The sequence below is a fragment of the Danio rerio genome, chromosome 17, assembly GCF_049306965.1.
Source record: "Danio rerio strain Tuebingen ecotype United States chromosome 17, GRCz12tu, whole genome shotgun sequence".
NCBI classification, from domain to species: Eukaryota; Metazoa; Chordata; class Actinopteri; order Cypriniformes; family Danionidae; genus Danio; species Danio rerio.
In genome coordinates, this window is record NC_133192.1 from 59,466,720 (window position 1) to 59,482,500 (window position 15,781).

At 48.7% G+C, this 15,781-nt stretch overlaps 4 protein-coding genes across 10 annotated transcripts in view; all 4 read left to right on the forward strand.

Moving 5' to 3' along the window:
* The window catches only part of nek9 (NIMA related kinase 9), a 129,464-nt gene that overhangs the window by 52,184 nt on the left and 61,499 nt on the right, over positions 1-15,781 (forward strand). The gene's annotated exons all lie outside the window — the stretch shown is intronic.
* Positions 20-4,631, forward strand: atxn3 (ataxin 3). Of its 5 annotated transcripts, NM_001320532.1 has the most exon segments (12): positions 20-84; positions 822-986; positions 1,076-1,120; positions 2,143-2,228; positions 2,324-2,390; positions 2,487-2,574; positions 2,673-2,793; positions 2,947-3,110; positions 3,485-3,587; positions 3,679-3,713; positions 3,925-4,423; positions 4,455-4,631. In NM_001320532.1, coding segments are annotated over 11 exon segments (936 nt in total). In that variant the 5' UTR covers positions 20-60; the 3' UTR covers positions 3,963-4,423; positions 4,455-4,631.
* Positions 5,504-10,188, forward strand: serpina10b (serpin peptidase inhibitor, clade A (alpha-1 antiproteinase, antitrypsin), member 10b). 2 transcript variants are annotated; one of them, XM_073927722.1, is made up of 6 exons: positions 5,504-5,552; positions 6,710-7,333; positions 7,592-7,865; positions 8,643-8,790; positions 9,691-9,908; positions 10,014-10,188. In XM_073927722.1, the coding sequence occupies exons 2-5, from the start codon at positions 6,760-6,762 to the stop codon at positions 9,880-9,882; spliced, it is 1,188 nt and encodes a 395-aa protein (XP_073783823.1). In that variant the 5' UTR covers positions 5,504-5,552; positions 6,710-6,759; the 3' UTR covers positions 9,883-9,908; positions 10,014-10,188. The 2 variants fall into 2 exon arrangements, with proteins under 2 accessions (XP_073783823.1, XP_009291625.2); XM_009293350.5 differs by having other exon boundaries at positions 9,691-10,188.
* ddx24 (DEAD (Asp-Glu-Ala-Asp) box helicase 24) overlaps positions 11,303-15,781 on the forward strand; it is a 7,969-nt gene continuing 3,490 nt past the window's right edge. The window contains exons 1-7 of one of the 2 annotated variants that reach the window (XM_017351881.4): positions 11,303-11,344; positions 12,235-12,516; positions 12,805-13,284; positions 13,592-13,960; positions 14,116-14,269; positions 14,967-15,485; positions 15,642-15,717. In XM_017351881.4, coding sequence (XP_017207370.1) covers positions 12,240-12,516; positions 12,805-13,284; positions 13,592-13,960; positions 14,116-14,269; positions 14,967-15,485; positions 15,642-15,717 — 1,875 coding nt within the window. In that variant the 5' untranslated portion in view covers positions 11,303-11,344; positions 12,235-12,239. The remainder of the gene's footprint in view (positions 11,345-12,234; positions 12,517-12,804; positions 13,285-13,591; positions 13,961-14,115; positions 14,270-14,966; positions 15,486-15,641; positions 15,718-15,781) is intronic. The other variant, XM_003200406.6, reaches the window with a different exon arrangement.

Sequence of the window (15,781 nt, forward strand, 5' to 3'; positions counted from 1 at the left end):
TCTGACATGTTTTGACGCGTCGCTGTTTCCGTCAGTTCCGTCATTCACACACTTTCAAACATGGAGTCTATATTCCACGAAAAAGTAAGAATCGCTTTCAGATAATGCTGTGTATGAGTGATGTGTAGATGATCTGGGAGAGCTTCTCCTGCAGGAGGGCAGATCTGTCGAGTTCAGTCTGCTGCTCCGGCTTGATATCTCTGAGGCGCTCGTGGACTTTTATCGAGTGTCAACATCCGACACGGGCAGACAGACAGTCCAGCACATGTGTGTTTACCGCCAGAGCGGCTCCTCTTCACTGCTGCACTCCGCCACACAGCGCTGTAGAGGAGGACACTGAGCCTGTAGACTGAGGGAGTGCTGGAGAGTGTGTCTGAGCTGAAGGAAACACGACATGAGCAGAGTTTACACGACGAGGATGATATGTGTGTGTGTGGTGTGTGTGTGTGTGTGTGTGTGTGTGGTGTGTGTGTGTGTGTGTGTGTGTGTGTGTGTGTGTGTGTGTGTGTGTTGTGAAAGAGTTTGTGAGTGAGTGAAACAAAGAAAGAAATGTAGAGTCTGAGTGAGAGTGTGTGTGTAAGAGAGCAAGAAAGTGTGTGTTTATGTTTGTTGACAAAGAGTGTGTAGTGTATGTGTGAAACAGATTTTGTGTGTGTGTGTGTGTGTGTGTTACAGTAGGAGTACTCTGTGCAGCATGATGATGATGATGATGATGATCATGGTGTGTGTGTGTGTTACAGCAGGAGGATGATGATGATGATGATGATGATGATGTTGATGTTGTTGTGTGTTTACTGTGTGTATGTGTGTGTGTGTTACAGCAGGAGGGCTCTCTGTGCGCGCAGCACTGCCTGAATAACCTGCTGCAGGGCGAGTACTTCAGCCCGGTGGAGCTCTCCTCTATAGCACAGCAGCTGGACGAGGAGGAGCGCATGCGCATGGCGGAGGGAGGAGTGCAGACGGAGGAGTACCGCACATTCCTGCAGGTACACACTCACACACACACACACACACACACACACTCACACACAGAGCTCAGGGTCTCAGTGTAACCTGCTGTGTTCTGTGTGTGCAGCAGCCGTCAGGGAACATGGACGACAGCGGCTTCTTCTCCATCCAGGTCAGTCATAGTTACCCGTTACTCCTCACAAACACTACAACAACAAATCAGACAAAGCTGCTGGGACAGACGGAAAACACGAACCCTCTGCTGTCATTCAGACTGCAGAAACAGGGCGGTGATCAGGTGATCTGCTGGATGATGATGTGATGTCCACAGGTGATGGTGATGGTGATCTGCTCATCAGGAAAGCTCTAGTGCTTTAGGAGCAGAGATGAGTCGAGGATCTCCAGTTTGAGCACAGATATGAGAGAATATGAGTGAAGTGTGTGAACACAATGATCCTCAGAGGAAGACATGTGGAGATTTCACCTTCAGCAGTGCAGAACAGCATTAAAGACTGAAGGAGTCTGGAGGAAGCCCTATGTTAACAGTGTCCAGCAGCGCTTCTCTAGGCTCTGGGCGTCTGGGATGGAGCATCACACAGTGGAGACGTGTCCTGTGCTCAGATGAAGCAGAGTTTCAGGTGTTTCTGGGAGAAATGGACGCCGTGTGCTCCAGACCACAGAAGAAGAGGATCATCCAGACTGACACCAGCAGCAGGCCGGCTCTGTCATGGTCTGGGGTTGTGTCGGTGCTCTGGGCAGAGGTGACCTGCTCTTCTGTGATGCTCCAGTAATGCTGAACAGCACAGAGAGATTCTGGACCCGCATTACAGAGTCCTGCTGCGGAGGAAGAGGAGACAGACACTGGACTGGCCTGCCTGCAGCCCCGACCTGTCTCCAATAGAGAATGTGTGGCATGAAGAGCCCGTACTGTTGCCCACATTAAGACTGGTTTGTCTTTAGTGCATAAACAGCTTACCAGTGTGGTGAAGAGGAACAGCAGCAGCAGCAGCAGCACACACTGCTGAACGCTTCACTGACACGGCTCACTCTGACATGTGCTGCAGAAACCAACACTGGAATACGTGGAAAACAAACGATGATGATGATGATGATGAACACATGAATTAAATGTTTATAGAGACCTGTGTGTGTTTGTGTGTGTGTGTGTGTGTGTGTGTGTGTGTGTGTGTGCAGGTGATCAGCAATGCTCTGGGTGTGTGGGGTCTGGAGATCGTCCTCTTCAACAGCAGAGAGTACCAGCAGCTGCAGATGGACCCCATGTGAGTGTGTGAGCGCTGTATCCTCTATGTGTGTGTGTGTGTGTGTGTGTGTGTGTCTCCTCTGCACACACTCATCCTCCTCTGCTGTCTTTCAGGCATGAGAAGGCCTTCATCTGCAACTATAAGGAGCACTGGTTCACCGTGCGCAAGCTGGGACAGCAGGTGTGTGTGTGTGTGTGTGTGTGTGTGTTCAGGGTCAGAAAGGTGTGTGTTTGTTGACTCTTTCTTTCTCTCTCTGTGTGTTTGTGTGTGTGTCAGTGGTTTAACCTGAACTCTCTGCTGACGGGTCCGGAGCTGATCTCAGACACATACCTGGCCCTGTTCCTCGCACAGCTGCAGCAGGAGGGTAACACTCATTATCGTGTGTGTGTGTGTGTGTGTGTGTGTGTGTGTGTGTGTGTGTGTGTGTGTGTCCGCTTCAGCGCTGCTCTTGTCCTCCTGCAGGTTACTCTATATTTGTGATTCGGGGGAATCTGCCGGAGTGTGAAGCGGATCAGATCCTGCGCATCATGAGGGTGGAGCAGCAGCAGCGGCCCAAGCTGATCGGAGAGGAGGAGACGCAGAGGTACACACACACACACACACACACACACACACACACACACACACACACACACACACACACACACACACACTGGAGTCTCCATAATTGAGCACTGCAGCTGATTGTGTGTGTGTGTGTGTGTGTGTGTATATATGTATGTGTGTATGTTGTCAGGATGTCAGCACCGCACGCGTCTGAAACCACACACACTGCAGAGGAGCCGGTGCTGGACGAGGATGAGGAGGAGCTGAGGAAGGCTCTCGCGCTCAGCAGACAAGACCTGCAGGTGGAGGATGAGGAGGCAGACCTGCGCAGAGCCATACAGATGAGCATGCAGGGTGAGCACACACACACACACACACACACACACACACACACACACACAGCTGTAGTGATGTGTGTACTGCACAGACCGTATATTCTCTAAACTCAACCCTCACAGTGAACACTGCACCTTCACATCTTCACAATCCTCCGTTCTGCCTGATCTGCACGCTTGTTTACCTGTGATCATCTCAATTTGATCCTCACGGTGATCCAAGTCCCCATGAGTCTGTGTGCATTTAGGTTCAAGTCCCCACTGAGATATAAAAACCAGTACAAACACTTATACAAACTCACACAGTGATGTACTCTCTCTCTCTCTCTCTCACACACACACACACACACACACACACACACACACACACACACACACTCTCTCGTCCTGTAGGCAGCAGTGATGCGGGATCCTCGGCTCCTGCAGGGGGCAGCAGTGAGAAGCAGACGCTCAGTGCAGAGGAGCTGCGCAGGAGGAGACAGGCTTACTTCGACAGGTGAGCACACACACACACACACACACACACACACATCATGCAGACGTGATGATCAGTCAAGAGTAAACGCTGAGTGTGTGATCTGTGACAGGCAGCAGAACGCACAGGACAGCAGCAGCAGCACAGGTAAGAGGAGAGCGCGCACACACACACACACACACACACACACTATAGGAGCAGTGTGAAAGGGTCTGTTCACCCAGAGCTCATCCTGTGGTTAGTGACTCTCCTCGTGTTGGCGGAGCGGTGCAGGACGGGTCATTAACAGCAGAATGCTGCTGTTTGGGTGAGCCGTCCCTTTAAGAGCCGGTCTGAGCGCTCTGCTGTCGGTTTGCAGGAGGCGGGACGGACAGCGGGCCCAAACCCACCCAGTGACGTTGCCGTGGCGACGGTGACAGACGCACCGCTCGCCCTGAACACGCCCCCTGCGGGGATGATGGGAACGACGCCTCGGCTCAGCACAGCTCCGGCCGGCGGGCTCATTACGGACGCTCGTTTAGCTTTGCTTGACCTCTGTGTGTGGAGCGGGAAGCGTTTCCGGAACATTCCTCTTCCTCAGACTGCCTTCAGTGCACACCAGAGCCAGACGCGGACACTGGAACACGCCCAAGTGCATTCTGGGACCATTCGGGCTTTACTGGGTTTCTGCATATTTCCTCTTCTCCTCTGTGAATTACCGTGTGTGTGTGTGTGTGTGTGTGTGTGTGTGTGTGTGTGTGTGTGTGTGTGTGTGTGTTTGATCTATTCACTAATGAAGGTAGACTCTCACGCACCCTAGGTAGTGAACACTGTGTGCGTGAGGGCGGAGCTCACGTAGGCCGGACCAGAGAATCAACATGTGATGATTTCAGCCAATCAGGAGTGTACATGTGATGATTTCAGCCAATCAGACGCGCTTCAGTCAGTCAGGTGTCGTCCCTCAGGCTCTGCTTGTCTTCATTTGTGTGGTTTGGCGTTCAGCAATAGTTTGTAAGTGATCTGGATGACTCTTGCACTTCTCTACACACACTTCTGTTTCTTGAATAAAGGATTTGCTGGAGTGGACTGAAGATGTGGGATGTGTGTTTCATTAGCGATGATGAAAAGGATGAAAAAGTGAAAATGAAAAAGGTTCCAGAAAACAGAACTTATGTTCCTTTGTTTGTGAAAAAATACAACAATATATATGTTATTATAATGCCTGACATGTGTATTTTACAAAACTGAGACCCAAAGCTAAATATCTGAGCAAGTTATAGTCCCAATTTGAAGTTGAAATCTCTTTTGGTAATGTTTATTTTGGCTGCAGTACCAGACATGACCACTGGTTTCCATTCAGTTTACATTGGTGAGCATACAAGAGCGAACCCTGAGTTTGGAGAAGTATAAACTGTATTTTCACACACAGACAACGTGTGTAGAGTAGACATTAAATGAGGAAGCAGTATGGACAGTTTGGTGGTCTTTGCATTAAATTTAGCCTCTTAAAAACATCTAAACCTGTCTTCACACGAGGATTGCTGTAGCAAAGTAATGCTTTATTACGACTTCTTATGAATGACTTTTGTCCCGCGTGCACTGATTGGCGCAGTTATGCATTGACAGTGCTGTGAACTGTTATGGGATGATCAGATGCATGTCTGTTATTTTAATTATTAACGTTGTTTAAAATGCAGATCAGAGTGAACTTTCCCAGATTCATACATGTATACCCTCATACATAATATAATATGGTAAATTCCCCAGCACTGAAACACACACAGTGGCTATATGTGACATAACAGTGACGCACTGGAGCGGCCGTCCTGATCCAGCTCTGAATGGTTTGTTTGTGGTCAGTTCTGGCCTCTGCTGACCCAGACTGACCCGCAGGGCTGGAAACAGTTTGATTGTTAATAGATAATCTCTGATGTTCACTGAACTTTGTCTCTGTAAACAGACGAATCACAACACACGGCTCGAGATCTTCATCTGCCGCATCTGCGCGTGAGTACACGACATTTTAAAGGCTCTTTATATTCTTCTGGGTTTTGCCTTTCTGTTTTAATGCTCGTGGATTGCCTTTGGTACAGATTTACTCTGTTTCACATGGTCATAAACACAGCATGCATGGCTAACTGAGTGTGTGTGCTCTTGTGTAATGTGACAGGGAATATTTCTAACTCTGTATCGATTGCTGTGGATCTGCATCTGTTACTGGTGTTGTGCATGTCTGTGAACCTTTTGTCAAAGCATTGTTGAGGCGGTCTTCAATAGTCAATATGAAGAGTTTCAGTGCTGACATATGGAAGTTCATAATAGTTGGAAAGCTTTAGTGAGGGATAAAGGGAATCCAGGCAGTCGTTGTCTCAGAATAAAGCCGGACAGGTTTATCAGCAGCTGTTGTAGAGGACTGAAGGGTTTATTCTGTGAACACGACCCACTGGACACAACCCTCCTTTATCCTGATTATTACACGGCTGCTGGCCACAACATATAAACATTAGACGCAGAACATTGATCTGAGCTGTAATAGTAACACGGGCGTCTGTAGCTCCGCCCTCTTCTGAAATGACAATCTCATTTGCATTTAAAGCAACAGTCTCCAAAACACTACAGTTAGGATCAAAGCCTGAAAGGGTCAGCTTCAGAGAGCTGGAGAACATCATCTGTGTGCTGTTCTCCACTCAAAGTGAAACACAAACACTGTAGAACGGGGATGTCCAAACTCGGTCCTGGAGAGTTTAGCTCCAACCCTAATCGAACACACCTGAACCAGCTAATCAAGCTCTGACTAGATACACTAGAGCAGGGGTGGCCAACCCTGTTCCTGGAGAGCCACCTTCCTGCAGATTTCAGTTGCAGCCCATATCAAACACACCTGCCTGTAATGATCACCTGGTGTTCAGGTCCTAATTAAATGGTTCAGGTGTGTTTGATATGGGCAGCACCTGAAATCTGCAGGAAGGGAGATCTCCAGGAACAGGGTTGGCCATTCCTGAACTAGAAGCTTCCAGGCAGGTGTGTTGGAGCTAAACTCTCCAGGCCCGAGTTTGGACAGCCCTGCTCTGGACACAGCTGAGATGCATGTACAGCGTTTAGAAAGGGACACAATAGGTCTGCTTTAACGTCTGTTGTACCTCCATTGTGTTATCCCTGTGTAGGGCGTCTGACGACCATCTTCAGCTCCAGAGTTTCCCACAGAGAGTGTAAGATGGAGTTCAGACTTCTCCTCGTCTTCATTTCCGCGTGTTTTCTGTGCTCTGCTGAACATGAAGAGCTCAGAACTCCTGATATCTCAGATCTGGCCTTCAGAAACACAGACTTCGCCATCAACCTCTACCGCAAGATCTCCAGTTTGCACGACAGGAACGTGGTGTTCTCTCCGCTGAGCGTCTCCACGTGTTTCTCGGCGCTCCTGCTGGCGGCGCAGGGCTCCACGCGCACCGAGATACTGAAGGGTCTGAATCTGGAGGCTCTGGATGGAGGAGACTCCCGGCGGGTTCCTGAACTCTTCCAGCAGCTCCACCAGAACATCTCCCTGCAGATGGAGCAGGGCACGGCGCTCTTCCTGGACCAGCACTTCCACCTGCAGACCAACTTCAGCCAGCAGATCCAGAGGTTCTTCAATGCGGAGGTGCTCAGGGTGGACTTCAGCAAGCCGGCGGTCTGCAGGAGCCTCATCAATGAGTTCGTCAGCAGAAAGACCGGCCGGAAAGTGCTGGAGATGCTGGAGAGCGTGGAGCCGCTCACGCAGATGATGCTCCTCAACACCATCTTCTACAAGGGTAAGACTTACTCCAGACACAGATATGAGCTTCAGCTCTGGGATTGCACTGATAAATGTGGAGCCAAAGAACATTGAGTGAGTGAATGAGTGATGTCCAATGCATGTTGTGTTGACATTAAGATGGGATGGAAGTCAGGGGTTACAGGTTTTCAGCTCTCTCCAGATCATAAAGGTTTGGAACCGCTTGAGGGAGAGTAAACAGCGAGTGAATGTTGATCTTTGAGGGAGCTGTCCCTTTACACTCTTTGTTCTGCAGGTGATTGGGAGCGTCCGTTCAACCCCAACAACACAGAGAAGAGCCGCTTCTACGTGGACAAATACAACATCGTTCAGGTGCCCATGATGATGCTGGAGGAGAAGTTCTCTGTGGTGGAGGACCGGGATCTGCGCGCTCGAGTGCTGCGTCTGCCGTACCGCGGTGGAGCCTCCATGCTGATCCTCCTGCCCAACGCTGACGCAGACTACACCGCCATCGAGGACGAGATCAGCGCCGAGCGGCTCCACGGCTGGATCAAGAACATGAGGAGAATGTGAGCCACACGCTGGGATGCACTCAGTCACTGGCCACTGACAACCATAGGCCGAACAAATGGAGGGAAAGTGTCACTGCGCTACTGTAGAGGCTTCCACACCGCACACGGGACGCACTTCACTATGAGCCTGTCCACAGCTGCTCTCGTCATGCTTTTCCAAATGTTTACAGTATTTCTGAAACCGTTTCCATTTCACCACATGAGCGCGTCTCTGTTAAATGGACACGATGCCCGTCTTCAACTCAGGCGCTATATGCTCATTTATTTAGGTGACGTCAACTACAGCATCAGATACGACACCTTCTATTGAAATAATATTGATGTTTACAGAAACGTAAGATATATCTTTGACATATAAGTAATATTGAATCACACTGAGGATCATCACGAGCGCACGATACTCCATTATTAGTGTAACGGAGGCCAGCTGGTGAGTGCTGTGCAGGTAAACCTCCATGGTCTTAACCAACTCCCATGCGGAAGGTCGCTGGTTCGATACCAGCTCGGAGCGGGTTGGGTGGGCTAGGACCGGCGGGGTTACATTAGCTAAATGAAACATGTTTTGTCATCCAGACAGGTGCAGAAGCTCATTCAGAACTGTACAGCAGAAAATAACCCTGTCCTCAGCTTCCCCCATGGGCAGCTTCTTCTGCTTGTTTCAAGGGAAAACTCCTGTAGTTTAGAGTCTGACGGCTTTTCTTGATGGTGTGTGTGTGTTTTACCTTGACTGGTGTGTTTTCTGTTGACGGGTGGTGTTGTGTGTGTGTGTGTCAGGAAGATGGAGGTGCATCTGCCCCGGTTCCGCATGGATCAGTCGTACCACATGCATGAGCTCCTGCCTCAGCTGGGCATCAGCAGCGTCTTCCAGGACTCCGCAGATCTCACCGGGCTAAGCAGAGACGCACATCTGAAGGTCTCTCAGGTGACTGAACGCATACACACTCACACACACTTACATACACATTGAATAAAACACACACACACACACACATATCCAACAAAACACATATGCACACAAATACACACACAAATCTGCAATAAAACACACATGCACACAGAAACACACACACACACACACACACAAATTTACACACACATATATATGTGCACAAGTATGCCGCAATACACATGCACACACAAATCTGCAATAAAACACACATGCACACAGAAACACAACACAAACAAATAGGCATGCACACAGAAACACACATATGCACACAAACAGACACACACAAATACACACATGTGCAAATATGCAATAAAACACACATGCACACAGAAACACACTCAACACACACATGCAGTGAAACATACACAAACACACGTGCACATGTAAAAGTAAAACACACATACAGACACACTCACACAACACGCACACAAATACACACACCGGCACAAATATGCAATAACACACACATATACACACAGAAAAACACTCAACACAACACATACATGTGCGCATCTATGCAGTAAAACATACACACCACACACAGAAACACACAACACGCACGCACACACATGTCATGTGCACACATGTGCAATTAAACACATATGCACACACACACACACACACAAGTTTGTTTCCTATCTCAGTGAGGACATTAGACTTCCATAGTTTTTCTGTCAGGTTAATGAGAGTGTCTGTGGCCTAGCCCAGGCCCTGACCCTAACCTTAAGCGTCTCAGAAACATCCGCTCATCACAGACGTGTTTGTGTATATGTGTCTCTGTATGTGTGTGTTTGTTTCTGTGTGTTTCTGTGTGTGTGTGTGTGTGTGTGTGTGTGTGTGTGTGTGTGTGTGTGTGTGTGTGTGCGCTCGCAGGTTCTTCATAAGGCAGTGATAGAGGTGTATGAGCAGGGCACCAGCGCTGCCTCCTCCACATCAGTGGGCATCACGGCGTACTCTCTGCCGGACACCTTCATCATCAACAGACCCTTCTTCTTCTTCCTCTACCACGAGGAGACCGCCAGCCTGCTGTTCATGGGCAGAGTCATCGACCCCACGCTCAGCTGACACACACACTCTGATGGAGACCGACCGCCCTCTCACACACACACACACACAACACACAACACATACACACATTTAATGGAGACCATATTCATAAACAGACACACACACACACAACAAACACATTGATGGAGACATTTCTCATTAACACACACAACACACAAACATTGATGGAGACATTTCTCGTAAACACACACACACACACACAGACGGAGGCAATACTCATAGACACACACAGATTTCAGAAAGTTGCAGAGAAAATGTTTTTAAAAATGCCATAATAAAAGCATTTGGGTTATTTCCTTTGGACTTTTAGGCCTGAATGTTTCATCATATGTGCCATTTTCTTCTTTAATGTCATTTACATCCTATATTTGATGATCATTAATACATTATTGCATTTTGAATAGTAGAAAATCTAAATAAAGCGATTATTATCAGTACACGGCTGTGGGGACAAGCAGTTCTGTAGTAGAGTTTTACACAAGTAATTAAAACACAATTATTCACACATTGACTGCTCAAACAAGTGTTCATTTTAAGAATTTTTAAACAGATTTTGTTAAAGTGGGATATTTCTGTTAAATCTCGGGACAGAAACAGTACAGAACACTCCGCTACACAGAACATTAGCAAGTGTTTATTTTTAAAATACATTTTATATAAGCAATATACATTTTTAAATATATGCTTGTAAACTCTGACTGGATTAGCTCTGCATTTTAAAAGTAACGGGATAATTGCTTTACTGTCTGCCTGACTAACATTTGCTTATCCTTTGTCGAACAAACAACTTTAATCAGCCTGAAATCATTAAGCATCGTCTGTTTTTCCCACATAATTACGAAATTAACAGTTATTTTGTCTTTCCCGCTAATAATTTAAAAAATAACGGTCATTTTGTTGGATCTCTTTATTCTAGAAAGTTCTGACTTTTACTGAACGTTTGCATTTGCAGTGTTGGTTCTGACCAGCAGGTGTCGCTAGCATCAGGGGTTTATTTTGTACAATCTATGGGTTTGTAACGCTTTGAAACAGTGAATCACTTTCAAATAATGTTGTTTTTATATGAAATGCTTCTGCAGCTGTGTCCTGTTTCAGTGTTGATATTTACCTGTCGAGTAAGTTCTTGCCGTGTGGTTTTATTCAGTGTATTTCCTCGGCCGCGGACAGATGACGCTGAGCGAATACGAGTGTTACTTTACTCATCGCTGTTGAAGATGAACCAATCACAGTCGAACGTGGTTACAACAAAATAATTCAATATTAATTAAACATATAAACGTCTCAGTTTGTGACACTGTGAATACAGACGGTGCTCCCTGTGGTATTAAGAAAAAAATAAATAAACCAGAATTATCGTGTTGCTTTTTCCGCGAGCTGACTGGCGGTATCGTTCTGACGTCATCACGGCTGCGTCCTCGTGCCGCACATGTGCGTGAGCTGAAACACGGCGGAACAGCAGGTAAGATTTCACTTCAATAACGCATCAAACACTGTAAATCAGACATGTTCAACATGATTCGCGCTCACTCACTGTGTGTCGTGTTCTCCTGTCATAGTTTGTCGCACTGTGTCAAAGTTTATGAGTAGTGTGAGTGTTGAGACTGTTGAAGATTGACAACATCACAGAGACCTTCACTGCGCCTCAGTCACATCATCAACACACATGAGCGAGCTGAGTGCGCTGCCCTGCCTATTAACCCTCATAGTGCCTTATAAACACTGCTGACTTCTCACGGTGGTGCAGTAGGTACTGCTGTCTGCTGTCGCCTCACAGCAAGAAGGTCTCTGGTTTGAGTCTCGGCTGGATCAGTTGGTGTTTCTGTGTGGAGTTTGCATGTTCTCCCCGTGTTGGCGTGGGTTTCCTCCGGGTGCTCCGGTTTCCCCCACAGTCCAAACACATGCGCTATAGGGGAACTGATCAACTACACTGGCCATAGTGTATGAGTGTGTGTGTGTGTGTGTGTGTATGTGTATGAGTGTTTCCCAGTGGTGGGTTGCAGCTGGAAGAGCATCCTCTGCGTAAAATATGTGCTGAAATAGTTGGTGGTTCATTCCGCTGTAGGACTAAGCTGAAAAGAAAATGAATGAATGAATATATAAATAATAAAATATCCCACTGTCAGGTGTTTTCAGTATTGGGCAGCCGGATGAGTGAGTGAATATAATCTTGACCTCAGTGTGGGGGGTGCGTGTCCTCTTAAAGGAGGCTCTGCAGGTAAACAGCTCATACATCAGGCAGAATGGAGGATAGTGATGATGTGCGAGTTTAGTCTGTATACTACAAGCATCACTACAGCTGTGTGAGGAGTCCCCATAATGATGGTAAACCAGATGTGTGTGTGTGTGCAGCAGTGATGAAGGTGAAGGTGAAGAAGGCGAAGGTGAAGACGCCCCGTCCGCGGCTGATCTCCTCCAGGAGGGGTGTGCTGGTCAGAGGACAGTGGAAGGCAGTGAATGTGGACCCCAGCCTGTTCTCGGATGAAGGGCTGGACGGGCTGGTGTGCTTCGAGGAGCTGACCGATTACTCCCTGGTGGAGCCGGAGAAGGCCCTCACTGAGCACGTGCAGACGGAGAGGCGGAGCCAGAAGAAGAGGAAGACCAATGAGGAGCGGCGGTCTGAAGATGAAGACGGTAGGGGCACAGAGATTACACACACACACACACACACACACACACTCACACTCACACTCGTGGAGTCTTCAGGAGTATGTGTAGTTTAACTCCTGTGTTTGTTCACACTGACTCCCCTTTGCTGATGTCGGGGCTGTTTTCACCCCATTGACTTCCATTATAGTCTAACCATGTGCAAACCCTGATCAATAGTGTGCTGCAGTTATGAAATGTGTAATAATTGTGATGACTGTGAACCCGGGATTATTCTGCAGAGTATAATGGTTGTGCTTAAATAATCTATAACAGCTGCAGCTCTAGAAGACGACTCTGGAGGAAAACCAGAGAAGAAGAAGAAGAAGAAAAACAAACAGAAGGAGGAGGAGGAGACGCTGGAGGAGGAGCAGATCCCAGCGGAGGAGAGTCCTGAGCCGACAACAGAAACACCACAGACCAACAAGAAGAAGAAGAAGAGGAAGAGGAAGAGGAAGAAGAAGAAGAAGCAGGAGGAGGACCAGGAGCAGCCAGAGGAGGAGAGAAGTGCTGCTGCCGGTGCCGAGGCTGAGTCTGCAGTCTCTGCTGCCCCTCAGAAGAGCCGTCACTGGAGCCGGGCGTCTCTAGAGGCTCCGGGGCCCGCAGACGTGTCCTCCTGGAGGGATCTGCTGGTGCCTGAGCCGGTGCTCCGAGCGCTCGCTGTGCTGGGTTTCTCCGCTCCCACTGCCATACAGGCGCTGGTGCTGCCGCCCGCCATCAGAGACCGACTGGACATACTGGGGGCCGCCGAGACCGGTGAGTGTGTGTGCATGTGAGTGTGTGTGCGTGTGCGTGTGTGTGTGTGTGTGTGTGTGCGTGTGTGTGTGTGTGTGTGTGTGTGTGTGTGTGTGTGTGTGCGTATGTGCGTGTGTTTGTGTGTCCTCTAGTATGACTCCTCCTGCTGTGTTCTCGTACCTCTGCTGTCCTCTTCATCCTCTTCATCCTCTGACTGTCCTCTTCATCCTCTTCATCCTCTGCTGTCCTCTTCATCCTCTGCTGTCCTCTTCATCCTCTTCATCCTCTGACTGTCCTCTTCATCCTCTTCATCCTCTGTTCTCCGCAGGCAGTGGGAAGACGCTGTGTTTCGGGATCCCCATGATCCACATGATCCTGCAGTGGAGAGAGCAGACGGAGGAGCACAGCACACCTGAGCGCACACACACACCTGCGCAGAGCCTCTACCTGCAGGAGGAGCATGGAGAGGATGATGATGATGATGATGATGATGATGAAAAGAAAGATGATGAAGTTATTGATGATGATGAAGGTGGTGCTGAAGGCTGCAGTGCTCCTCCTGATGACCCAGATGGTCAGAATGACCCGGATCCGGCCAGTGGAGTTTGCCGGCCGCTGCTGGGGCTGGTCCTCACTCCCACCAGAGAGCTGGCGGTGCAGGTCAAACACCACATCGACGCCGTGGCTCAGTTCACAGGTCAGTGCAGCGGGTCAGGACTGATGATGACGTTACCCTGTTATCTTGAAGCTGTCAGGCGGGTTATGTAGGAGCAGAGCTTCACACTGAACACACACCGTTTCAGCCGCCAGCTTTAAATGTAAATGATGTTTGCTGAATGAACGTCTGCTCAGGTATAAAGACTGCGATCGTGGTTGGAGGAATGGCGCCGCAGAAGCAGCATCGGGTGTTGATGCGCCGGCCCGAGATCATCATCGCCACACCAGGCCGACTGTGGGAGATGATCAGAGAGAAACACCCACACCTGCAGGACCTGCGCCAGCTGCGGTACATGAGCAGAACATAGCCCAAACATAACCAGAACATAATCCAAACATAACCTGAACATAACCCAAACATAACCAGAACATAAACCAAACGTAACCAGAACATAACCCAAACATAACCAGAACATAACCCAAACATAACCTAAACATAGCCCAAACATAACCTGAACATAGCCCAAACATAACCAGAACATAAACCAAACATAACCAGAACATAAACCAAACGTAACCAGAACATAACCCAAACATAACCAGAACATAGCCCAAACATAACCAGAACATAAACCAAACGTAACCAGAACATAACCCAAACATAACCTGAACATAAACATAACCAGAACATAACCCAAACATAAATAGAATGTAACCCAAACAGAACCAGAACATAACCCAAACATAATCCACCTGCAGGACATGTGGCAACTGTGGTACATAACCAGAATATTACTTGAACACAACCAGAACATAACCCAAACACAACATAACCCACGAGCAGCAGCTGCAATACACAACCTGATCATATCCCAAACATAACCACCACATAACCTGAACATAACCCAAATACCACCATCACATGACCCAAATATAACCCAAACATAACCAGAACATAACCTGAACATAGCCTAAGCATAACCCACCTGCTGGACATGCGGCAGCGGCGCTACATTCACTGCTTCATACCTAACGTGTGTCTGCAGGTGTCTGGTTCTGGACGAGGCGGACCGTATGGTGGAGAAGGGCCACTTTGCGGAGCTGGAGAGCCTGCTGGAGCTGCTCAACACGTCTCAGTTCAGCTCCAGGAGGCAGACGTTTGTGTTCTCCGCCACGCTGACCCTGGTGCACAGCCTGCCCTCACGCCTGCAGCAGAAGAAGAAGAAGCAGCGTCCGGCGGAGCAGCGCAGCAAACTGCAGCTGCTGATGGAGAAGGTGGGCGTCCGAGACAAGCCCAAGGTCATCGACCTGACCCGCAAACAGGCCACGGTGGAGACGCTGACGGAGACGCGCATCAGCTGCACCAAGGAGGACAAGGACCTGTTCCTCTACTACTTCCTGCTGCAGTTCCCGGGCCGCAGCATGGTGTTCGCCAACAGCATCGCCTGCATCAAGCGGCTGTACGCCCTGCTGCACCTGCTGGACTGCACACCGCTCATGCTGCACGCTAACATGCACCAGAAGCAGCGGCTCAAGAACCTGGAGCGCTTCGCGGAGAACACACGGTCTGTGTCTGTCAGGGGGAGAGAGGGGGTGTGTGTGTGTGTGCGCATGTGTGTTTGTATGCGTGTTGCTGAGGGCGAGAGAGTGAGTGTGTGCATGTGTGTTTGTGTGTGTATCTGAGTGTGTGTGTGTGTGCTGATTGTACTCTTCTCCTGCAGGTGTGTTCTGCTCACCACAGATGTCGCCGCTCGAGGACTCGACATCCCCGACGTCCAGCACGTCATTCACTATCAGGTCAGACATACACACACACACACACACTCACACACACTTTAAATAACACACACACACACACATA

Bases quoted from the DNA above. Each gene is read 5' to 3' on its own strand.
- atxn3 (XM_073927072.1), top strand. From the start codon at position 395: ATGAGCAGAGTTTACACGACGAGGATGATATGT. The intron at 428-821 runs GTGTGTGTGGTG...TGTGTGTTACAG, and splicing joins ACACGACGAGGATGATATGT to CAGGAGGGCTCTCTGTGCGC. The intron at 2,229-2,323 runs GTGAGTGTGTGA...GCTGTCTTTCAG, and splicing joins CAGCTGCAGATGGACCCCAT to GCATGAGAAGGCCTTCATCT.
- serpina10b (XM_009293350.5), top strand. From the start codon at position 6,760: ATGGAGTTCAGACTTCTCCTCGTCTTCATTTCCGCGTGTTTTCTGTGC. The intron at 7,866-8,642 runs GTGAGCCACACG...TGTGTGTGTCAG, and splicing joins ATCAAGAACATGAGGAGAAT to GAAGATGGAGGTGCATCTGC. The intron at 8,791-9,690 runs GTGACTGAACGC...GTGCGCTCGCAG, and splicing joins CACATCTGAAGGTCTCTCAG to GTTCTTCATAAGGCAGTGAT.